Source organism: Excalfactoria chinensis, chromosome Z (assembly GCF_039878825.1).
Source record: "Excalfactoria chinensis isolate bCotChi1 chromosome Z, bCotChi1.hap2, whole genome shotgun sequence".
NCBI lineage: Eukaryota > Metazoa > Chordata > Aves > Galliformes > Phasianidae > Excalfactoria > Excalfactoria chinensis.
In genome coordinates, this window is record NC_092857.1 from 8,602,725 (window position 1) to 8,628,032 (window position 25,308).

At 45.2% G+C, this 25,308-nt stretch overlaps 1 protein-coding gene across 2 annotated transcripts in view; it reads left to right on the plus strand.

The window, feature by feature from the left end:
- The first annotated feature begins 1,980 nt into the window (after window positions 1-1,980).
- The window catches only part of LOC140264310 (phospholipid-transporting ATPase FetA-like), a 65,253-nt gene continuing 41,925 nt past the window's right edge, over window positions 1,981-25,308 (plus strand). The window contains exons 1-3 of one of the 2 annotated variants that reach the window (XM_072359980.1): window positions 1,981-2,147; window positions 7,977-8,055; window positions 17,858-17,916. In XM_072359980.1, coding sequence (XP_072216081.1) covers window positions 8,013-8,055; window positions 17,858-17,916 — 102 coding nt within the window. In that variant the 5' untranslated portion in view covers window positions 1,981-2,147; window positions 7,977-8,012. Of the gene's footprint in view, window positions 2,148-2,368; window positions 2,611-7,976; window positions 8,056-17,857; window positions 17,917-25,308 lie in introns of those variants that run through there. The other variant, XM_072359979.1, reaches the window with a different exon arrangement.

Sequence of the window (25,308 nt, forward strand, 5' to 3'; positions counted from 1 at the left end):
TGGGGAGGAGACCACAGTGGTGTGGGGTCTGGGGTATGCCGAGCTTGGCTCTGTAATGAGAGGTACCAGACATTGTGCAGCAAGTCAAGCTTCAAGCCTTCAAACTGGGCAAGACTGGAGTTAGAAGACAGTAGCAGAAAGCCAAACTCACTGGTGTGCATTTTGAACTGTATAGGATAGGTGTGAAAGCAGTTGCATAGGAAGGACTTTCACTAGGGCTAATATTTTTTTTCTGCTTTAAGGGATGCTCCAGGATGTATTTTCCTCCTGTTTCTCTCTACATGAGCTATGCTCTCTGGTTACTTAAACCACTGAGAGCCTTACTAAGTCACCAGGCATGTTTGGGTTCTGTGTCCTCCAGTGAGAATCATCTGCTGACTCTCAGCATTGATATTTAAAGGCACAGAGGATGTGGTCCAGTGTCACAGAGGATGAGGCAGTGTCATTGCATCTTGAGTGCAGCTGAAATCTAGCACAGGCTGAGTGTCTGGAAGTCATTCTCCCAACTGCAGTGGTAGGATATAGTCTTAATGGTACCCATCCTGCCCTCTGCAACTGGTGGACAGCTGGCAAAGTGGAGGAACCAGCGGTGAAGAATCATGGTTTGGATGTAGTTGCTTGTTTCTATAAACAGAAAGCATCCCTCCATGATGCATTTAGAAATCTGTAAAGGAGGAAGGAAATGGTGTGATCACTGGGAAGCTGTTTCCCAAGGGCCAAAAGTGTAAAACAACAAGAGATCTCAGAGATTATTGGGTATGTTAAGTGACTGCTGCTCTTCTGAATGCTTCCACATGTGCCAAACTTAAATGTGCAAGTTCAGTGAAGTGCATGGGGAATGTATAACAGAAGGAAAAAGGCACTGCCAACATATGTTCAATCAAAAATCAAGAACAAAACAACCTATCCAATTCTTAGCCATCACAAAGTATAAACAAAACTGATTCTGTGGTTGAGTCCACTCTCATGTCAAAGAGAGGAGATGGATTCTGCTCCAGGAAGGAAGAAATGACTCTGGCCAAGGTTGAAGTGATATGAATAGAAAGATGGCAGCAAAGCAAGTAGAAGTAGCGTAGAATTATTAGCTAACATTGTCTGAGACAGGCATAGCTTGGAAGAATGACCCTGGAGTCAAAGAAAAGGGGTACAGGCTTTTATTCTTCCTTCAGAAATTGCCTTTGGTGCTACAAGGTTCTGTTCATCGCCACTCTTCACTGATCCCTTTATGATCACAGCAACTCTGCCACTGCAGCATCCAGGCCTTCCATGGCTTTTTTTTTTTCTGTTTAGTTTTGTTTTTTTCTTGATAGGACTTCAGACAACTTCATTTCCCGGAGAATACCCTTTGTGAAGACTTTGTCCCTCAAGTTACTACAATTAATCAGCTGATTAATGCATTCAAGTGTTTATGTGTAGGCTTGAAATTAATTCTAGCAGTATTTCTGTAAACCCAGTGGGGAAACACTGCAGATGAAGAGAGAGAAAAGCAGAGAGAGAAACACATTTGGTAGATGTTACTGTTGACGCATCTTAGGCAAAGAACTCAGCGATCGTAGAATAATTGCAGTCCACGGGAAGGTGGATTACTGCTGCAGTTGGCCCAGTTTTGGTCATTCAGTGAACCTGGTAGGCTCTGGCATATGGGAGGCCACTGCCTATATGGTCCCATAACTTGGGGAATGAAATCAGCGTGGTGGGGACACAGGGGAAGGTTGGGAGGCTCCTCAGGGTGCTTGGGGCTTTCAGGAAGTGTTCAGAGGGCAGTGAGGCCACATGCGTGTCTGGGCAACCAAGGGGAGGTCACACTGCAGGGATGAGCAACCCCTGACGTCTCAGCAGCTGAGCGATCCTCTGACGGGCTGGAGGAAGCTCTGTGGTTGCAATTATGCAATAATACTTGATGAGGTTTTTCTCTGCAGAGTTTTTGCTGCTCGTGACTGTTTGAAAGTGTGCGAGGTGGAGCCTTGGGATCAACTTGAACGAGAGTTTTTTGTGGGTTTAGAGAGTCCTGACTGATTTCAGCAGTAGAGCGTGGGGTGGCAGCTGCTGGGAGATGGATCCCTTACCAAGTTCATCCTTTTTTAAGGCAATTTGATACGCTGGACGCTTTCACCCTCTTGCTTTGAACGTTTCCGCATCGGCAGGAGGTAGGTGAGGAGATCAGCTGTCTCTCCTGCAGAGTCGCACCGGGTGCTCCTCTGGTGTGTGGGGTCTTTCGCAGCTCTTTGTGCCGGGCGTTTAATTTTTTAAGGAGCCGCTATTCTCCTCCCTGTCTACAGGAAACAGAACTTAAAAAAAAAAAAAAAAAAAAAAAAAAGAGGAAGGATTTGGCGAGAAGCCAAGCCCAGTGACTGAAGCAAGAAGCAGGGAAGTTGGAGTAAATGTAGTAGTTGTTACCGGGACGTTGTATGGCAGAGCGGGGCCACGCCGGATCGATCGTTACGGGGTGGGAGAGGAGCGCACGATGCCCGTGTGTCTCTGCTTCCTTGGATGAATGCCATCGCTGAAGCTGCTGATCCTGGGAGGGGATCGAGCCGCGAGTAAAAGAGACCCGAGGAGTGCTATGGAGGGCAGCAGCTCTGTTGCTGTGACTTTTAGGAGCCTTCCAGGGTAAGATCGAACGCTCCCCTTCGCCAAGCCTCTCTCCTCGGTCAACTTTCCGCAGGGGAAGCGGGGTGGGGTTGGGGAGAGACGGCAAACTTGCGTTTTTTCCAAACTCCGGACAACTTTGTAGAGCTTAATCGCTGTTCTACGGGCTGAGTTTCTTTCTTATTTATTTATTTATTTCACCCTCCCCCCCATCCCTCCCCAACTCCCCCTTTCCCGAGAGATCTGATAGGGCGGAGCGCGCGGAGCAGCCGCCGCGGTGCTGTTGTTCGGCGTTGCGGGGGGAGCGCACCGCACCGCACGGCACCGCACCGTAACCCGAGCGCGGCTGCCCCGCGGAGCGCACGCCCGTTCCGGCCTCCCTCCCGGTGTCAGCGCTGAGGGGTGCTTTAATGAAGACAGATGGAGGATGTTGGATCGTGGCTTTGAGACGTGGCAGATAACAGGCTGTTTCCTGGCTATTACAGCTAATTGCGCTGGCGTGTTGGAGGGGAGGGGGGAGTTTCCTGGGTTTCTGCGTATCCAGCTGGCTGAGGAGCTGGCTCACCCCATCCCAGGTACACCTTCACGTGTTTAACGCCCTGGGGAGTTCTCGGAGCGCCTTTCAAAGTAGTTGTAGTGAATGAGTGGATGTAAATCTGAGCCACCACTTCTTTTGCAAAGCCTGATGATCAGAGTGACCATGTTTAGTTTCCTCAGCTTATTCCTGGCTGAATTCAGACCTGCCCCATTCCAGCCCCTAAGGAGCCTGATTCTGAGAGTGAACACAAACGTTTCAGTTGCCAACTCTGCAACCTGCTTTTGGTGTTCCCCTACCTGGGGGGACGCAGGACACGCTGCTCCCTGCTTTGTTTTTGTGGAGTTCAAACAAAAGGGGGTGTAAGGAGAGGTGGAAAAAAGTACACGCTGACGCATATCAGTTTTAAAGATCATTAGTGCTAACCATTCCTGGCTGAAACACTAGTATTTGCTTTAGATAGGAGCAGGAAAAGTCTTCATACTCTCAGGAACCAAAATCTGAGTAGTTTGAAAGAGTTGACGCAGCAGACCTTTGTAGGAGGCCCTTTACAAACGTGACTTTCTGTGGCACATTACAAGGTCAGTCTGTGCCAAGCGTGCCAGGCTGTTGTGCTGCTCTTTCCAGAGCTTTAGAAAGCACTGCACCACCACGATATCCCACTCTGCGATACCCAGGAACAAACATGACTCCTGGTTCACTGTTTGACACTGTACATCCCTTAGCAGAAGTGTGACTTGGGGATGGAAAAAGCAGAGAAATTGGGGAGCCTCGTGTATTTTAAACCCTCTGAATGTTTCCAGCTATGCCTCCAAATGCAGCTTATAGTGATATGTGTTCAAAATCTGGGGCTTTGATTTGCTTCACCTCGTGGTGCTTGGCAGCACTGCTCCACCAAGACTGCAGTAGGGGCGGTCTTGAACCCCACTGTGATGCACTGTGCTTGGGATGTGCTTTCTCATACGTTGAGCTGTTGGGTATTTCACTATTTGGTACTGCAGCACGAGAGAAAAAATAAAATAAAATAAAATAAAATAAAATAAAATAAAATAAAATAAAATAAAATAAAATAAAATAAAATAAAATAAAATAAAATAAAAACAACATAAGACTTGTGAATATTTGTGGTTGTTACATCAACTAAATACAGAAACAAAAATAACTTTTAGAACTTGATCTGGCACAGAAAGTTGGTGAGTGAAGTCATGGCGTGGATTCTGAATCTTTACCTGGCAGAGCTGTTTCAGTTCTTTAGAGTGTATAAATACCACAGTGTGTGTGGTGACTGAGGGAAATCTTATTTTTCTGCCTATTTTCCTTGGACTCTGGGTGCTCATTTCTAATATTAGAGCACAATTTGCTGCCACCTGAGATCCACTGAAACCAATGTTTGCACAGGAATTTCAGCCTGTACTCATCTACACCCCATGATCTGGATCAAAAGAACCCTTCCAAAGATAGTTCTATTTAGTGTGGATCATTTAATAGAGTCCGGAGGGAGGTGATAGGAGCATAAGCACTGAGTATTTCCTAGTTCATATTTATTGTAGAGTCTGATGTATTGTGTAGCTACGCCCTGAGAAATGGGGCCAAGAAAGCAGCCACGTTTTCCATCTGGAACATCTGCTCTCCATTTGTCGCTGTTGTGCTGTATTGTTCCTAAGTTTTCTACCCCTCACTGTGGTGGCATCAATGTTTGTGGAGCACTGCAGGTACAAAAGCTTTCTGTAGTGAAAAGTGGTAATGTATTCATAGCTCATGAATACCAATAAATCAGGAAGTGAGAACTGGAGTTTAAAATGACTTTTGTGCTATAGGCTGTGGAGATATGGGGAAGTGAGCTGTGTTCTGCTAGGCAAAGGGGCTGGACCTGTGTGCATCATGGAGCAGCGAGGGTTACCTGGAGTAAGGAAACAAAACTACTGAGAAGATGGAGTAGTGGAAAAGCCAATTGGTGCTGACCCAGGGGACACAACTTGAGGAGATGGAAGCAGTGCTTCCCTTTGCATCTGGGAACAGCTGGTGCCAGGGGAAACAAGGGCAAGCAGGAAATTGTCTGTCTTCTGACTACTGAAACTTTTCATGTGTTTAGTAGGGTTTTCAGTTAATTCAGGGATAGGAGGTTGTGAAAGTGCCTCCCCAGAATTTGAGAAGTTCTTTGCGCCACATAAAAATGAAACATATGATAGACATCATTTTTTCCAGAAAGCACAAAGGGAAATTAAGACCAAAGCTGCACACGTGAGTGACGAGGGGATGAAGAGCATTCAGTTGCAACATGTGGAAAGAAAAGTGAATCTCAAATCTGAAAAAAAATTATTAATAAATAAAAAGTGGAGGCATAAAGAAAACTAAACTGGGATGTGAATGAAGGTGACATCTGCAATGTAGCTTGCCTGTGAGAAGATCTGCAGGCTACACTGGGAGCCCAGGAAAAGAGCTGGGATGGAGGGCAGGCCCGGGGAGGATCAGCCAGGAGATGCCATCTTGCTGTACAGGCCATGACAGCCAGCACTGACAGGGGCAGGATCTGGAGCACCACCACAAGGGATTACTCCACCACCATTTGCTTAGGTTTGTTTGCATGCTTGCAGCCAATGACCTCTGAGACTGACACCCACAAGAATGGAGGTGTGCTGGCATAAAGCGGGCTGCTAGCATGCTATGTGGTTTGCTAAGTAAAGGAGCACGAGGATTAGATGTGTGAGTCAATAACAAACAAGAAAATGGAGGTATTTGTAATAGAATGAAAATAAAGCATACAGCTTTGCACAACAGGGGTGTGTCAAGACCTCGGTAATATTACATATGTGCCCATTGAAGACTGACATGTTCTCAGGTGGCAGTGTGGTTAGGACAAGTCAGGAACTGCATTTTGCAGAGATGTTCAGGTCAGTTTGGGTTCATAATTCCTGTACTTTGGCTAAATAAGCTGCTGTGATAAATCTGTGTGATGGAAATAACTTGTCGGAGATGAATTGGGTGTGAATGGACATGGCAAAATTACCACCCATATCTGCCCTAAAAGGCAGTGCTCTGTGGGAGCAGAGAGCATGCAGCATTATTTGTGCTGAATCAAGCTGCTCAAAATGGTAACTTAAATTTGCTGCTGAGCAAAGACGTGCAAGGAATGCAATCCTCATCAACTGCGCTGAGAAACCAAAGGACGTAAAGGTGCTGTCCAAACAAATCAGTGTATTGTTGCAATCTGGTTGCCATACAGAGGTTGTGTCTGATACTAATGATCTGAAAATCACAGTCATTAACAAAACTCGATTGTCAGAGCTGGAGGAATTTTCATGTTTGTTGACATGACATGGATCTGAGCTCCATCAGCTGTTTCATGTTATTACTGGTGAAAGAAGGCATAGACCCTCTTTCTCTTCCTTGCTTCTCATGTACGCAAACATCCTTTTTTTTCCCCCTGTTGAAAATATATCCCTCATCATTGGAGTGCACAGCTGGTTTTAGAGTTGCAGATAGTCCTGCTGTAATATTTGGCAAATGCAGCAAGGTGGAGTTCAGCAGTGTACCTGTACCAGATGCTCATTGGATCTGCTGATCCTGGAGCTCCAGGAAACCCAACATCTTCACTTCTGGATGCGTGGGCATCAAACCTCATCTTCATACCAGCGTATGGGCAGCTTTCAGTGCTAGCAAGAAAGTTTTGGTAAGGGATGATACTAATCGTCCTGAAACATGATGGAAAAATACGTTGCAAATGACAAAGCAAGGTCAGCCAGGGATAAGAAGGCATATCTCAGGCTGCTAAAGATAGCTCTGTTTTCTCATCTGGGAAGGAGAATCACAGAGTGGCTTGGGTTGGAAGGGATTTTAAAGAGCATCCAGTTCCAACCCCCTGCCATGAGGTCAGGGGGGCTGCAATGTCAACCACAGTCAGCCTCAATGCACAAAGTCTCAGCCACAAAATCACTGGATGGATATATCCACACAGAAAGCACAGAATAGAACATCCACACCGAAAAGCAGGCATGAACTGCAGAGTTTTCCTTGAGGTTTACCTCCATTGTAAAAAAAAAGACGTGAAGGTTATGTCTGCACCAGGCACAGCCCATGGATATCAGCAGTGCTCTGGGACAGTGGTACAGGCTGTGTTTCACAAGTGTTTGTTTCTAGCATAGGTTATCTGCTACGCTTGTTTCCTTACACAGCCATACTCCTGTACTAATAGGATTTCAAAGAAGGGAATTAAAGTCAGTACGTTCTGTTGGTGCAGTGTGTATGTCTGCAAGTTATCATGGTTGCTTTTGTTGTTCTCTATCCAAAACTTTTAGTTTTCCTCCATGAAATACGAGCAGTGTCACAGTGCAAATGCTTGTTTCTGCCTCCTAGGAAACTTGTTCCAGATAAATCACGATTCCCTCAGACATCTCACCTTGGCTCTGCTGTCTTGTTAAGCAATGACACGGCGTTCCTATTGCTTCAGGCATTCTGGGCACTGCTTGCTTTGCCCTTGCTGGTGTTCAGCACCAAAGGACTTTTAAAGTCCTCCAAACAATCAGAACACCAAAAGTTTAAATATCAACAGACTGCTCTTCAAGGAGGCTGGTCTTGCTCTGGGTAGATGCCCTGTTTCTCTGCACCCAAAGCACAAGCCCTGGGAGGGGACGTCTCCCTTTCACATTGGACCAAAGTAGCGGGAATGTTCTTTTTAAACCTATTCCCTTTGAAGAGATCAAAATCCCCAAGGTAAAGTTCACTCTGAGGAAGTGCAGCCCACAGACCCGGGATGGTTTTGCTTTTAAAATGCTCCAGTATTATGTTGTGTCTCATGTTGTGCCATGCTGTGGGGAAGAAACCGCTGTGAATTACCTTCTCTTTTGTCTTGCAGAAATTCCATGGAGTTGGACTAAAATAAAGTTTTGGGATGTCTCTGTTTGGGTTAAAATTTGGAAAGAAGAAACTGAAAGGTGAGTGTGGTCTGGCAATGCATTTTAGGTAAGGAATGTAAATCCAGCACACATGTGAGCATGCCTGGGAGCATGGCTTACAGCTGCAGAGCAGGTGGAGGAAGACACCGTCTAGTTTGCTCTTCCTGCATTTCATACTGCCCTAGGGAAGTGCTGTGTGCCAATGAGCAGGAGGAGATGTGAAACAGAACAGGCTGCAAAGTTAGCGGGCTGTGATGGCTTGGGCAGGTCTGTGTTGTGATGTCCTTTCCACCTAGATCTCTTGGGCAATGTGCGGAGGAGCAGCACGCTGTGTGGTTTGCTGCTCTGGTAGTCCCACAGGAGGGAGGTGGATCCCAGGGGAGGCTCTCTGCCAGCCCCAGGTCTTCCTCCTTCCTGGCTTTGGAAGGCAGCACAAACTGGTCTGTGAGCCTCTGTCCACCCAGGGCACTTCCATGTGCTGAACAGTTCTGATTACTGAAAAGATTTTATTGCTGTATTAGGAAAAGTTTATGTTTTCTTGTATCTAGATTTGAGCAGAGCAGTGCTCAGTCCCTTTTATATTTTTTAAATGCCTTTATTCACCTATTCGAAACCAATGGAATCAAGCTATATGAATTCAAGAGGATAAGGGAGGGCAAGGTGATCAGAAAATTAGAAGTTTCCACAACAGGAAGCCAAAAGATCTCCTTTCTCTCTTTTTTTAATTATTATTTTTTAAATTATTTTTAATTTTTTTGCCCAAACCTGGACGGGCTGTGTTTGCTCCTTGCATCCTCAGAGTAAATACCAGGGTTGAACTGCTATTTTAATACAATAGTTGGAAGCCTTTGCATTTGGGAAGGTCCTTAGGACTGTGCTGCTGATAGAACGAGAGATAACAGCTTTAAAGTAAGTCAGGGGAGATTTGGGTTGGATATGAGGAAAAATTACTTCTCAGATAGAGTGGTGAGGCATTGGCAAAGGCTGAACAGGGAGCTGGTGGAGTCACCATCCTTGGAGGTGATCAAGAGCTGCGGAGATGTGGCGATGAGTGACATGATTTACAGAGGCCAGAGGTGCGGGTTGATGGTTGGACTGGATGGTGGCCTTTCCAACATCAGTGAGGTTGTTCAAGTCAAAGTGGAGTGCATCTCTTGGTGAGCAGCAGTGGTGTTTCTATGGAAACAGTATCTGTGAGGTTTTTTTCAGTGGGACTTGACTTGCAACTAACATTTCCTAAGGTAAGAGTAGTGGGAAAACTTTTGGTTCAGTGTCTGTGAAGAAATAAGGATCAAGCCTTGGCGATGGCTGAGAAATGGGGAAAATCTCTGCACACTGGCTTGTTCACATGGCAATAGAACTCAGTGCTGGTTCTTTGTACCTTGAGGATGGGGATGGTCAGGAGCCAACTATTAAACATACAGAAATAGAGGACAGGGAAAACTCATCTCCACAAGTACCCTGAACCCAACGTACTTACCAAGGAGTGCACAGTTTGCACATTTTGAAGAATCTGAAGATAAAATGCAATCGTTGCTGCAGCTTCATGTCTGTCAGCCCAGCCTAGGGGCATGGTGAGAGGAAGGGCTTAAATTGAGACAAGGCTTTTGGAAAGCTGCACAGGGCTTTCCTCTGTGCTACTGAGGGGCAGATGGTTTTTGAGCTGTTGGGGCCTGGGCTCAGCTGAAATGAGCAGCTCCTGAGGAAGAGCACAGCCCAAGACTCACTCCATGGCCCTAAAGCTTGGCTGACCTTTGGGACTCCCATTAATATCCAACAGGAAAGACCACAACAGACTCCAAGTATGAAAAATATATTTATTTGGATGCAGTTTCCCATTAGGAAAATAACTGTGAATTGAAAAACTTCTCAAAGTTTTTTTCAGATCTGTATTTATTTTTATGATATTAAATCACTTCCTATCACTGTGTGTTGCTGTTATTGACAGTGTGTGCTATTGTGTCAAGCTGTGGTTCATGCCTGAAATAATGTTTTCTAGTAAAGGATGTGATATGTGCCAGACAGTCACTGTCAGACTGGCTTTTCAAAATGAAATGAAATATCTATTTCAACTGCTTTATTTGGCATGCTGATAGTGGTCAAATGATTTTGAACGAGAATTACTCAAAACAGGATACCAAAAATAAATAAATAAATAAATAAATAAATAAATAAATAAATAAATAAAATCTAAGCCAAATAAAATAAAATTTCAATTTTTTTTTCCCCCCCAAAATGAAGATGACACAGAATTTTTGCTGCTGAAATATCTGAATATTGTTGTTTTTCATTCTGAAACAGTCTGACCTGAGAAATGCAAATGCTGCTTGAGAAATAATCTGTTGCATTTCTGAGAGCTGTAGAGCCCCAGCCCTTGCCCAGAGCCAAGGCAGGTGGGTGAGACATTGCAGGAGGAGGAAGGGAAGGAAGAAGCAGAGCTGGCAGTAGGGCAGGATTTGGGGGAAGGGAGAGGAGAGGCACAATCCATCCCTTCCCAGAAAGACTTCATAGGGAATGCTTTGTCTTTTAAGGTTATCCAGCACCTCTTCCAGGCCTGTGTTCTCCCGAAAGTCCTGTTTGACACAAGTGTAAACATGGTGGGCAAACAAAGGCATCCTTTTGGAGCCCTTCCTTGTTCTTCTTTCCTTACGGTGATAATATCAAATGCTGTTTCTAGAAAAGGGCAGGACCCACTATTGAACTTTAGCATTGTGTTAAACATTTACTGGACTTCAGGCGGAAATAATTCCAGTTCATCCTTGAAATTTTAAATTTCAGACCTCACATCTGCTGTATGAAAACCGAGGTCTCTCTTAAGAGGGTCTTCTGTTAGTGATGCCAGGAAAAAAAAAAAAATGATAAAAAAATAATTTTTGTTAATAACTCATCCAGAAACACATGAAATATTTCACCTGTGCTGGCAAATTCCAGTTGCTGTGCTCCATTGTGTCCACGAAACACAATCCATTAACACAAATGTGTATTTCTTGCATTTAATTTCCTCAGGAGTATTCTCGTTGTTCTAAGAAAAAAATGATACAATAGAGAAGACCTTTATTTAATAATGGAGGAAAGGGCAGGAGGGAATAGGCCAATTCTATTCATGGTGTTGTATCTGAATGGCCTTGCCTCCAGATTTCTAAATTAAATCCCTCACACTCAGTACAAGCTAGTCCATTTCAGAAGTGAAAATGCATGTGATTGCCAGCACACATCACCTCCTGCCAGAGAAGCTCTGCAGAGGAAGGGGTTTCTGCATTTCCAAACCATGCTGTTTTGTAACACAGAGCCCTTGAGAGCCCTTCCTTCAGGTCAGTAGTGAGAATATCTTTGTTTGCCTTGAAGATGGGCTTGTGCCCGCCCCAGGCAGGGCCAGGCTATAATCCTTACTTCTTCCATTTCTGTCCCACCTGGCTCTTATCTCTCTTCCAGCTGCATGCACATGGCTGTACCATGACAGAGCACATTTTAAGCCAAGGCTGCTTTTTGGTTTTGTGGCACAGAGTTGGAATACCAGCCCTGGGAACCTTGTGGTGTTATGTTGATTCTCAGACTAGAATCACTAAGGTTGGAAAAGACCTCAGAGATCATCTAGTCCAACCACCAACCCAGCCCCACCATACCCACTGACCATGTCACTCAGTGCTGCATCTGATCAACTGAACACCTCCAGGGATGGCAACTCCCTGGGCAGCCCATGTCAGTTCCTGACCACCCTTTCTGAGAAGAAGTTTTTCCTAATATCCAACCTGAACCTACCCTGGTGCAACTTAACTGCCTTAAGTTTCAGCTTTATCTGCATCTCGGACCAGCTGTATGATGTAGATGTTGTAGTGTACAAGCCTCAGACTAATCATGCAGTGCTTCCCTTCATCCATCTACTCTCCGATTTGTAGTAAAGCACTGAGCTGGTTGGGTCAAGAACCCTGACTGGTTTTGTGTAGGGCTTGCTTGGGTACTGTCATGTTGTACTTTAGAAACCCTGTAATGTATGCTATAGAAAATAAGACTGTATTTTTTAACCCAGCTATGAGTACTCTGGAACGATACTCAAGAATCTTGCTGTGAACATCCTTTCTTTCTTGAAAAGGAACAATTACTGCTTTAAAGTGAAGGGAGAATTTGGCCAATAGCTTGCCTAGTAACCTCCCTAAGAACAGCAATTTTATTTGCCTGATACACCATATCATTGTATGTCCTCTCCCACGACATTGTCCTTCAATGGACACGGGTATTGACCCAGTGTGGCAGATTTCATTTAATTGTGCATGTAGGAACAGCAGTCCAGAAAAGACCAGAAATAATGGCAGGGAGTTCTCTGCTTGTGATGAGATGGGTCAGCTTCTTTGCACAGGCTGTGAGGTGGCACTTGGGCCATCAGTAAGAGGCAACAGTGAAAGGTGAATCACCCCACAAAGGTGAGGTGTCAAAAAGTAGAGACCACAATGACTTAAGGAAGACAAGATATTATGGAAGGAAGACTTGAGTTGCACTGGGGAGGTTCAGGTTGGATTCTAGGAAAAATGTCTTATCAGAAAGGGTGGTGAGACACTGGCACAGGTTGCCCAGGGACGTGGTGGAGTCATTGTCCCTGGAGGTCTCCAAGAACCATTGAGACATGTGGAGCTAAGGGGTATGGTTATGGTTATGGTTAACCATGGTTAGTGAGCATGGTGGGGATGGGTTGGGGTTAGTCTAGATGGTCTTAGAGGTTGTTTACAACCTCAGTGATTTTATGATTCTCCATTGCAAGTCTTGAAAAGAAAAGTGTGCTGCAACTGGTGTAGGTCTTTTAAGACTGCCTACAGCCTCTTGGGGTGAGGCCTAATGGCTGCCTCCTGAAGGACTGTCCTGGGAAGATCAGATGCGTGCCCTGAGGAACAAAGTAAATGAGGCTACAGCTTTCACAACTTGGCATTGGTAAGGTGAATGGCTTTGCTAAGAGCCCTTCTGCAGGGGAAGCTGAGGAGATGAGCCCAGCTCCCATCTGCCACTTTTTGCAGCTGATCCAGTGTGATGTTCGTGCTGTTGAGGTCACTTGTTTAAAGGGTGGAGCAGAGATTTATTATTTTATAGAGTTTGTCTCAGTTCTGTTGTTAGGCTCGGTTACCCCGGCACTCCCCTAACTGGGCTGTGTTTATTTCAAGCATGAGATATCAGGCCCTAGTTTGTATACGACTTGGCACAACCAGGCAGATCTTAACCTCCCCCAACAACTTGGGTCCTCAAGACCTAACTTCTACTAACCTTTTCCAGAGGCCTGTTTAAAGCTCTTGGCATGTGTTCCTTAAGCATAAACCAGCAGCAAATTTCCATGCTCTCCGACTAGACCTCAGATCTAACCTTTTGCAGGACTTTTCCATGCAACAGCCCTAAATGAGAAGGCTGGTGGGCCGTCCAGTTACATTCATAGCTCATTTTTGGCATGGGTTTCATGTTATTAAATCCAGATGTTGCTCTCTGGTTTAGATCCTAAATCTGTCTGCCTGAGAAAACAGCCACTTTCTCAGTGACTTGGTCTCAGTGGTTAGACCAAGAACTGGGCACTAAGCCATATTTATGTACGCTGAGTTTCCACTGATGAATAATTTAAAATAGTTTTCAGCAGCAGTGAGATGATAACTTGTAGCACAAATCCCACTTGTTCTTCCCGGTGATTTGTGACTGCAGTTTGCAGAAGCAGAAAGTTTAAGACAAGTTGCTTAGAGATTAAAGAAAAGTTTCAAGAGCTGAAAAACTCGTCAACCGATCGCTTTTCAGATTTCCCTTCCCTGTTTCCTCAATGCTTCCAGAATTACCAGTGCATGATAAGACATGCGTACTTGAATCTACAGCCAGAATAGTCTGAGCTGTGGTTTCCAGGCGTAGCTGGGGTAATGTAGAGTTTCACTACTTCTTGTTTACAGCAGTCATCCAAGAGTCTTCATTTCTACCCAAACAGTTACAGAGATGTGTAGGAGCTGTCTGGTCTAATATAGCGGGTTCTGATTTTTTCTTTAACTTTTAGTTATTATTATTATTATTATTTCCCCTCAAAATTAAAATCACTGAGATGGTGCTGCCATGTGCAGCTGGTTGTGGTCAGTGGTGGTTCTCATCTGGACCGACTGGAGGAGGGAAATTTGGCTTGCTGATGTTGGATGAGGCACCCTCTGCGATTTGTGGTTGTTCTTGATTTAGCAAATGTACTGGTTGATATCCAGCAAGGAAAATGAAAATCTTTCCATTGGAAAAAGCTTTACATATATTTTGGCTTTAAGGGACACTCTTTTCTGAGAGGGCTAATGACTGATAAGAGTTCGGGTCTCCTGAAAGTGAGGAGTGCCAGTATCGAGGTGGATGAGCTGCAGCATGCTGTGTACAATTGCTTGCGTCCTGGGAGAGGAATAAATACCTTCAGGGCTCCAGCCCAGATTAGCAGCTCTAGATGTCTTTATGCCTCTCTCCATCACGGGCTTATGCTTTCCCTTATCATCTACTTTGGTAACAGCTGTCACTTTCAAGAAAATTCCTGAAAAGGCACCTAATGCAATAGGTGAAGCCGTGTCAGCATGGACCTGCTGAGCACTGTTTCTCTTTTCCTCTTGGGCACTGGACGAGCTGTTCCAGACTCTCTGCACATTTTTTTTCTTGTTATGAGAGAAGAGAAATATCTGTCTTGAGGAAAGCAGTGAAGGATTAAGCACTGTCAGAGTCTTGAATGAAGCCTCTGTGTTGGTTTGTAGCAACCAGCCAGGGCAGGTGGGAGCTTTCCTGAAGGAAAAGGAAAAACACATTTACCTGCTAACATGGTAAAGAGGGCTTAAATTTGGAATTAGAGGGCTTGATGAGAACAGCCCACATGCAGAGACGAAAACCAGTGAACTGTAAAAGGGCTTAAAAAATTAGGGAAACGATGTTATTTATAGGGATTCTGGAGGGAAAGGAGGAAGGATAGCAGTTCAGTGCCCTGAATAGCTTAGACACTTGCTAATGCAAGACTGAATAAACAGGAAGAACTAGATGTCTTAATACATCATTAATAAGTATAATAGACACGTGTTGGAACTCATGAGGCTGGAATATTAATAGAAAAGAATAAAGCTCATTCTGGAAGGATAACAGAGGTGGCAGGGGGTGAGATGTTCTCCTTGTATGTTCATGTTCTCTGAGATCCGGTACGGAGAAGAGAGGGATAAACAAATTGCAGATCTCTGAGCAATGATACGCAAGGGTAAAACAGCAGACTTTGTAGTTAATGTAGTGTATCAAAAAGAGCAAATCTTGGTAGAAATTAATGTAGTTTTCTGAAGGACAGGGTGTGGTGTTAAATAAGGAATCCTGGGTCCACAGATGCAGAATTGGGAAGGAGCAGAGGGGAGAATAATGTGTTCTTCTGCTCTTGGGCTGAGCAGGCACAATCTGTTCGTGCAGACAGAGATGATTATTTGGAGATGGAGTCTGTTCCAGAAGTGGATGCCTTTGACAAGGAGGAGCTGGCTGGGCAGCTGAGGGCAGGAGGTGGTGTAAATGGGAATGGGGACAAAATGGCAGTATGTTGCTTGGGAAAGAGTGACAACAGCAAAGTATTTAAAATGGAATTGAAGAATGAAACCTTGGTTAATATGAAGAATTATTAATTCAGATCTCAGGGGAAGGAAATTCAGGAACGGGGAGAATTAAGAAGAACCATGATTTCCTTAAGTTGACATTAAGGTCAGGGGTGTAAGCTATGGTAAGCTATGATGATTCAGAGAGGCTCAGAAGGTGAATGAAGGAATCACCTACACCTCAGACAGAGGAGATACACTTCTAGAAGGTGTACGGAGCATTGTTTTATCCAGCACAAACTGCATGGCAAAGCTCAAAGTGAAAAAGAGCTAGTGAGGATGTAAAAGGTAATAAAAGTTGTTCTGTAGAATCTGGGTTCTCTGGGGTTCAGTAACCCTTCTAAGAGGAGGAAGATCAAAGATGTTTTATGTCTACTGCATAGTGGAAAAAGTTGAAGAAAACGTGCTAAGGAATCTGACACATGCTTTTCCTCAGTTACACACCTCACACATTAGCTGCTGCCAACAGAGGAGAAGGGGAGATGTTTGGGGCTGGAATGAAGACAAAATGGGGCAGATTAGTGAGGTAAAGGATGGCTGAGAGCCTGCTGCCTTGGAGACACTCCAGAGCACAGGCAGGTATGGTTCAGAAGAGTGCAAAAAGCCCCTGCCTTGAAGAAGAAGAAGAAAAGCGAAGCAATTATAGATATGTACGCTTCACTTCTTGGGTGAGGGTTGAAACAGTCAAACAAACCACTTCAAAGTGACTAGAAGTGTGTGGTGGAAGAGATGATTAACAGCCAGCAGTCCAGAAATATTACATCCAACACAAATTAATTCTGTGTTAGTGGTAGCCAGAGGGCTAACAAAGAAGTCTTAGATAGCTGCAATGTGTCTTGGCTGTCATTTGTAGCATTTTTACAAGTAAGCTGGAGAGACGTGCATGAGATAAAATCACTGCAGACAAATTGCCAACATTTTTGAGAAGAAAGTACACTGAGAATAGTTATCAATGACTGATAATCAGACTCAAGTCATCGTGGATGTATCCTGGATCTGATATTCTGTATTTTATTTTCCTGCTTGTCTGGCAGTCTTAAGAGCACAGTTAGTAAATCTGCTCCTGGCAGGAGCTACAAGCACACCAAAAGATAGGAGAAGAATTGACTAACTGGAGGAATAGTCTGAAGAAGTTTGGATTCATTTCAGTGAGGCTAAATCAAGGGTCTGTGTTGCCTGATGAGACATCAGCTGAGCCAGAAGGGATCAGCCCCAATGGGTCATGTTCTGGCCCACTGTCTACCAAGTGCTGGTGGTGTAAAAGGATATTATTTGAATAGCTCCTAGGTGATTTTCCATTTAAAATACTCGTTGTCAGAAAGGTAGGGGGGGTGTTCCTTCTGGTCTGCTCTGCTGTGGTAAGGCTGAGGCTGTAAACTAAGGCTCATTTTGGCTTCTGTGCTTCCAGAGTGAGGTTAACTAGCTGGAAGGCCCACTGGAAAGCAGAAAGAAGGGTGCCACTCCAGACAGATCAACCTGCAGGAACTGACTAAAGATAAGAATTATGTTTTCCTTCCAAGGGTAAACTGCAGCAAGGCTGAGCAGCCTTCACTGCATCATGAACTCATCTGGGCTCTGTGTCCTTGGCCAGTAGCACGAGGAAATGACGGGGGGCAGAAAAGAGCCTTTGATCATCCCAGGAGAAGATACAATTTGTTTAAATTGAAATGATAAGTCTTACATTAGGTAATGGGAAAAAACCTTCCCCATGGGAAGGACAATGCAGTCCTGGAATAGGCTGCATTGGAAGAAGAGCTGTCACTGAAGCTTTCTAGGACTGTTATTGAGAGTGACAGGCACGACCATCTCTTCAGATACAGGGTAGATTTGGTGACCTTTTGATATCCCTTCCAGTGGATTTTGATTTCGGGATAGGTGCAGTGGTGATGTCCCATTTGTGGGGTGATGCTAGAATGTACATTTGTAGTAGAAGAATGGCACTAACAGTAGGTTCATAGAATCAACTTCACAAACGTCCAAGGCAAGAGATGGAGCAGAACAGGGATAGCAAACAGCACTGGCTGAGTGTTGATTCCTGCCCAGGAGAAGGTGAGCAACCTGTGCACACAAATTGCTCTATCAGTAATGGAAGTCTCTCCAATTCCCTAACATGGGACATTTAGAACCACAGCACAGAGTCCAGGTGGCGTCACCTGCTAGCAGCTCCACCAGCTCTTTCTGATGCTTTATTCATGCTTGTATTGATTCTGCCTACCTTCAAGCATATCTGATCTGATTCTTGTTCTTTGCAGAGGAAGAGAGACACCTTCAAGCAAACAACCGAGATTTTAACCTACAGTTTGAATATGCTGTAAGTAACCAGAAAATGTTATCTGTTGCACTTGTAGCCACAGATGCCATTCATTACATGTGCTTCACATCCTCACACCACAAGGTGCTCTCCCTTCATCTTCAGTTTGCTGTTACGAGGGCACTGCACGGGTGAACTGTGACTCTGCAGAGAATAAACCTGGGTAATTCAGTCAGTGGGTTTCCCAGAAAGACTTGGGCAAGGCTTGTTTCTGTGTTCTGTGGTGAAACAGGAGGTCAGATGTGCCAGAGAGCACGTCAGAAAGATGGTTCACCACTGAGTCACCCATGCAGCTCAGCCCTGCACATGGGTGGTCAGAGGAGACCTAATGCTAGAAAAGCACATAAGTGACCTTATATGCTTCCAGAAACGTTTTTTCAGATCCATGTGTTTGCAGGATCAGGCCTCCAAGGTCTTTCAGTAAGGGAACCTGTGGGGGAAATTTCTGTTGGAAATGTGGCTCCATTTAAAGTAAAATATGAAAGGAAATGTGTCAGTTCCTCAGCCCTGGCAGTGAAATCTTCTCTGGCAGGAAGGTTTTGAATCTGGCCTTCGTGGCTTCCTGCCAGCTTTTATTTCCATCTTCACTGCCTTGCTGGGCTCACATTGTGCCATGAAGGCTGTGACTCCAAGAGGCACTGTGAGGTGTGCTGCCCATCACTCAGCTCTGCCAGGCAGCCCCCTGGGCAGCTTGATTCCTAAAGATGGGGACTGTTTGCATTCCCTGTGTGTAGAGAAAGACAAGATCAGCTGATACAGCCATATTTCTTGGCTGCAGGGTCATCTCCTGTCTGGGCAATCCTGAAGCTGTATTCATTCAAAGTTAAGTGCAGCTGCCAACTGATGTTGCAGTGAATTTTGTGAATTTTTTGTCTTTTGCATGTCTGAATTGCAGCAATGAAATTCATCCTTCAAGTTTTACTCAGGAGCTCCTTTGAGTCACGCTTTCTTTAGGCGTGTTGTCAGTGTTTTCTTGGTCCTTTCATAACTGGGAAAAATCAACATTTCAATATATTGTGATTTGTCATGAGATAGAAACTTAGACTTGCCATTAGCTTTGACTAAAGATCTTAATGTAGCTGATCTGTTGGCAACACGAACTGGATGGTAATCAGCGGTCACCCTTCATCCATGAGCTACACGGGTTAGAGCTATGCTAAGTATAGTGCTGCTACATGTGTACTGGACATGAAATGCACTGTAGATAACATATGTAAGGGACGATGCAGCACAAATGCTTTATCAAGCCTGGTGGTTTCAGACTGGGAAAGTGTGTTTGATTCACATAGAGCCTACAATTAGAGTTCTGGGGCAAGCATTGCTGCTACAAGTGTGTTCAAGATCTTTCATTGGTTGATTGCAACATGGACTATGAGTGGCAGTGGGACAGGGAAGTAGGAGGGAAGTGTACAGTGATGTCAGAACAGAGAGAACAAACAACTCTCCTGGCACTGAGTCTATTTTTTGAAAAGCCACTCACAAAGACAACTACATGTCACTGCTTCCCAGCCTATTTCTTACATAGCCAAAGATCTGCAAATAACCAAAATTGAGGAGAGGGCTGTGAGAGCTCTGGAGGGTTTCCATAAGAGTCTATTGATTGGGTGTGAAAGTGCAGGCAGCTGAAGGGCCAGCTGTTAAGTCTTGGCAATGAGTTTCAGTAATTGTACCCCCCAGTAGAGTCACCTATGGTTAGTGATTTCTGGAGCCCAGTGTAGACTGAGACTTAGAAATTCTAGAAAACTGTCCAGAAAGAGACAAATCTTGAGTAGGTGAGTGGGTGGTGAGGTACTAAAATACTTTAAGTAGCGATGCAAGCACTGCCTGTGCTGTATAGGGCTGAACACCATGTCCTTGGCTGCTTATTTCCAGTAAATCCTGATGAAAGGTCCATTTGTAAAGCTACATTTCCATGTCTTATGAAAGTGACTAACCTTGCTCATGAGTTACTCTAGGACCCATCCTGTAAATTGCTGGGTACTTCTGTAAATGCTAAAAAGGGAAAGAGGGAAAGAGTCTCCCAATGCACTGGCATCTGCATGATAGTCTACCAGTGTTTCACTCCACTGGAAGGGTTAAATCTGGGTCCCTTCCTTGTGTTCAGATTTCTGTGAGTGCTATGGAGTTGCACTGCTCAGCAGTAGGATGTGGTCCAGCAGAACCAAATGGTCCAGGCTCTGAACCCTCAGTGCATGTGAAACTGAGTTCTGTAAATGGAGACCCTGAGCAGAAACAAGAAGGAAACACAGCACTGTAATGAGACCTAGAAAGCATTTTATTTAAAAAAAAAAAAAAAAAAAAAAAAAAGCCATAGGGATAAAGTTTATTTTACTTGGTAACTTAAGGCCATGTTATCCATAAAACCTATAGAACAGGTTCCTGTAACAAAGCTAGGTGAGGCTGTAAATGTTTCTCCAGGGTGAGGCAGCTGCTGAGAAAGGCCAGTGAGAAGAAAGGGAAACGCAAACAGAGGCGTAGTGTTTTGCTTTATTACTGCAGCCAGCCTGTGTGTCGCAGCTGGTGTGCAGGTTTCAGCTTTTCACTAAAAAGAGAGTTCTTTTGTGTAGGCATGGATGAAAGGAACAGAGCTGCTGGTGAGAACAGGGAAGTGGGCACGTACAGTCGGGTGAGTGTGCTGGCCCTTGGCCATTTGTAGTTATCTTCCCTTTGCGGTACAAAGTCTACAGGATATCTGTGAAGGAAGAAACAGGGAGGGAAAAAAAAAAAACACAACTGAAAAATCTATTGTGTGTGTGGAGGGTGACATCAGCTCTGGCAGTTGCTGGATGTGAAGCAACTCTTGAATACTCTCAAACCAGCTTTGCAGGAATATAATGCTGCACCACAGAAAATGATGCTTGCCCTTTCATGCAAGGGCATGTCCAGATCCATCACACTTCAATTTGCAGGAGAATCTAGAGGACAGATTTGCTCTTATCTGAGCACCAGCAGGGCACAAGGGATGGATGGTGCAGAAAGCTGAGCTGAAGGGATAGAGAAGGGGATAGGCATTGCACTGGTAGAAATCACCCTACCATAGAGGCAGAGGAACAGTTTCAGAGGAAGATCTGAAGGTCTGCCCCCACAAGGCCAAGTGCTGTGAAGTGTGTTATCCAGTCAGCTGGAAATGGAGGTGGTTTCATTGATCCATATGAAAGGAGATTCTTGGCTGAGATGGGGTCAAGGGAAATCATAGAATCATAGAATCACCCAGGTTGGAAAAGACCTTGAAGATCATCAAGTCCAACCGCAGCCTAACCACTACCCTAACTCTAAAAACCCTCCGCTAAATCATATCCCTGAGCAAATGTCTCTGATCTGGTGGTGCTTCTTAGGTGTATCCTGATGATTATTCGTAGTATCACGGAATCGTTAAGGTTGAAAAAGTCCTCTAAGATCATCCAGTCCAACCGTCAGCCCAAGCCCACCCTGTCCACTGACCACACCACTCAGTGCCATACCTCCACTGTGCTTGGACACCTCCAGGTGCAGTGACTGCAGCACTTCCCTGGGCAGCCTGTGCCAATGCATCACTTCTCTTTTGGAGAGGTTTTTCCCAGTGTCCAACCTGATTTGGTGTGATTAAGGGCAGCATCTTCTAGTGGCGGCTCTGGGTAGGTCAGGGTTTATTTGGGTTACTGTGAAGTGCTCTCAGAGCGATGCAGCCCCAGACACTCTTTGGCCTTATTCTGCACAGCAAGAACATGGTAGCTTAGAAAAATAAACCAACCTTCGATACAAATTGTTGTGCAGTTAACTGGAAGGGCTGAGTGTGAAGGTACGTACTACCCACCAGCTCACAAAATTAGTTAGGAATGAGTCAGAAACGAAGCAGAAAGGGGTGACATGCAAAGACACTTATTGCAGCACAGAAACGGACCCAATATAGGTCTGCAAATAAAAAATTAGTTAACTTCTAAACCTGTATTTATTCACACCACAGACAGGCAGATCCTTCCTGACTTCTGCAAGAGGTTTGCCTGTGTTGGAGGCTGAAATGAAAGGAAAAGCAGGATGCCAGAAGTGTTCCATCAAGGTTTAAGGGGTTTTGTTGTGATTTCCGTGATGCAATCTGGCTGCTGTGTCCCCAGCACCACTGCAGTGGTGACCTACCACTGTGGGACATCCCTGAACCTCTCTGTCCATGGACACTGGTGGAGAGGAAAATCTCTTCTGAGGGTTTTCATTGTTAGCTTAGGTTCCCATTCCCTTTTATTTCTTCGCTTTCACATTGGAACTCAGCACAGCTGCGCTAGGACGTCATGAAGGGCTGTGAAAACAACTTTGAAATTGGCTTTCAGACAATAGGAGAGGAAATGCAGGACCCATGAGTCAATGACAGATTTCATCTTGGATCAGGATCTAGGGTCAAACCAGCATCCTTTCTGCAGGACCAGCAGTGAGGGGGCTGCTTGGGCTCCTTTTTTTTTCCTTGGTCAACTAATGAATTCTCCAGTGAAACAAGGAGGATGAATATAACCTCCTATGGCCAATGAACATTGCCCTGAGCTGGAGCAGCAGCCAGGTTCTTACCCCTTTGGAATTTGGGAGAGCAAGGAGTTGGGGCACTTGGCTCAGATTCTGACTCATCTCCTGAGCTTTTGTGCTAACATCTGAGGATGCCCATAGGGTTATCCTCAGGGATTCTGTCAGTGTGCGGCCTGGTAGGCTGCAACTTTGATCACATCCCAAACCTGCCAATGTTTGCTCCTGTTTGTCATTCTGGAGGCTGAATGGAGTGTACCCTGGTGATGTGGTCTCAGCAGCTCCTGAAGGAGGAACAACAGCAGTATCCTGCACTACTCTTTTTGCTGTTAGTAAGGTGTGAGCTGGATCCATCTAAAGATCCATTGATGCACTGCCAGGAGCAGCCCCAGCCAGGGAGCAGCCCCATGGGAAGGGACCATCTGGGACCATCAACAAGCTGTGTCGCTTCTGTTTGCACACCTCTGCACTACTGTGATAAGGGTGCTTGCCACAGTGATGGTGCTCTGAGTAACAGCTCTGTCATGCACGGGATGTCTGCAGGCAGAAGGAAGGGAAACAGAACTTGCTGAGTGTATGTTCCTAGAGATTTTCCTGGAATACTGAATGTGTGACTCGATCCTGGAAGTCAGTTTATTATTAGTTGCAAGAGGCAGAGGGGGTCAAGGGGATGTATAGGTAAAAAATTCCTGAAGCTGTTACAAAGAAAAGAAACAAAGAAAAAGAAAAGAGGACTGTGGGTGCTTCTGGTGTTTGGCCGGCCTTTTATTTCTGTGGGTAGTCCTTTTACTTCTCTATGAGGTCCTTACGGGCACCTAGTGAGGCCCATTGACTTACTGAAGCCCTTTCTCAGTCTCCTTTTGTGCTGGGGCTGCTGCCCACTGTTGGGAAAGAGGCAGGCTTAAAACAGGGCCATGTGTCTGTTCTTTTCTCAATACGAAAGCAAAGCCTCAGTGGCACCACATGCCCTGTTTCACAAGTTTATCAAATATGTCCTTGATCACGTTCGCAGGGTGAGGGTCACATTTTTGCATGTGGTGTGTGCATGCTTCCAAAATGTACTGCTACAGGTGGACAAAATGCCGCTGAATTTCACCCCTGCCATCTCACAAGACTTTATCAGATCATGTGGCAAGGCTGCTCCTGCTTCTCAGCTGCTTCCCTGCACTGTACCCTGTGCTGCACCTCAAGCAGCCAAGTTTTCTGCAGGATTTGTTTGGGGCAAGGTTATACAGTTGCTAGAAAACAGTATATGATGAGCTAGGGGTATAAATTCAGGTGGACAGTACTATACCCTGCCTTTGCTGGCAGTCTGCTTTCAGCCCCTGTAATATGACCGCAAAAGCAGCAGTGTCTCCTATTTCCACTGGCTTTCATGGTGTGGAGGTGACATGTTTGTTCTGTGAACAAAGGCAGGAGCCATCTGCTGAGCGTCTGCCCGTGGCCTGACGTCAGAGGCAAGCTTCTGAAAACACCCCCGAAGCAACAGCTCATCTGCCAGATCTGGACATGTGTAACCGTGGTGCTATGAGCACTATTCTTAGGGACAGCATTTTGGTGGAGTCACACCTTCGAGAGGTGTGAATCGAGCCCCTGAAAAGAGCAGATGAGACTCATCTCTCGCCCACAGGCTCTCGTGTCAAGCTTTGCATCTGGAGAGCCTGGGGCTGGCTGACTGTGCTGAGTCCTCCCGGATATAGGCACATGGAGGGGCAGAACCAAGGATTTGGTTCTTGGCCCAGAGGGTGGTTTTTTGTGAATATTTGATTTTTGTAGTTCTGTAGAAGGAGGAGTTTCTGAAAGATCTCTTCAAGGTTACTGCTGTTACTGCTCAGATGTTTTTCCTCTCCATCATTTGTCTCACAGGTGAGCCGCCCTCCCTAAAGGCAGGGCATGGGCCGGGTGAGGATAGTGCTTTTGAGGCATTGCTCATAAAACATTGGCTGTGTATGGACTCTTTAACACACTGCACGACTCTGTAGCGCCCATCCCTGAGTCAGGGTGTGAAACAGCTCTGGCTGAGTGATATCAGGCACCATAGACTAGAACAGGGTCTAGAGATAGAGGATGAAGGTTTCCCTGTATCCAACAGAGAGCCCAAGGTGTCAAAGTAGACAGCACAGGAATATTTCAGGGTGACATGATAATGATCCCACACACTTCAGCTTTCTCCTTTAAATGGGAATGCAGAGATTTCAGGGGGGAAGGCTGAGGTTTTGCACAACTGTTTTTCATCATTCAGTATTTATATTTCCTTGGCCCCAGAGGGCCCATGTACAGCTCAATTAGAAATCACAGAATCAGGGAATCGTTTAGGTTGGAGAATACGACCTGGATCATCCAGTCCAACTGCCAACCCCCACATGCCCATTGTCCACGTCCCTCGGTGTGAAATCTCCGTGGTTCTTGGATACCTCCAAAGATAGTGACTCCCCCAGCTCCCTGCACAGCCTGTGCTAATGCCTGGCTGCTCTTTCTGAGAGACATTTTTCCTAATATCCAGTCTGGACCTCCCCTGGCTCAGCTTGAGGCCATCACCTCTTATCCTAAATCTTCACAGTGATGAGGGGGAATTCTTTTCTTCTGATGTTTGGGTTTCATTCTAGATTTCAGAATGATGAGAAGCTCCATTCTGACACTACTTGTCCTCCTCCTGAGCCATATAGTGTGCCAGTGTTCCCAAACACATAACAAACAATATTGCTGTCTTCAACTACTGTGGAGACAAACCTGGATGCTCAGATCCCAGCAGTTGAGCGTGTGGAAATTGTTAGGTCTGGGTGTTTTAGTATGCCTAATGGCAATAGGAAACACAATGAATGTCTGGTTCATTCAGTGGTTTTCCTGACGTAATTAATGGACAGAAATAGAAGGCAGGAATTGAAATAAACCGCTCCCATTCTTTTC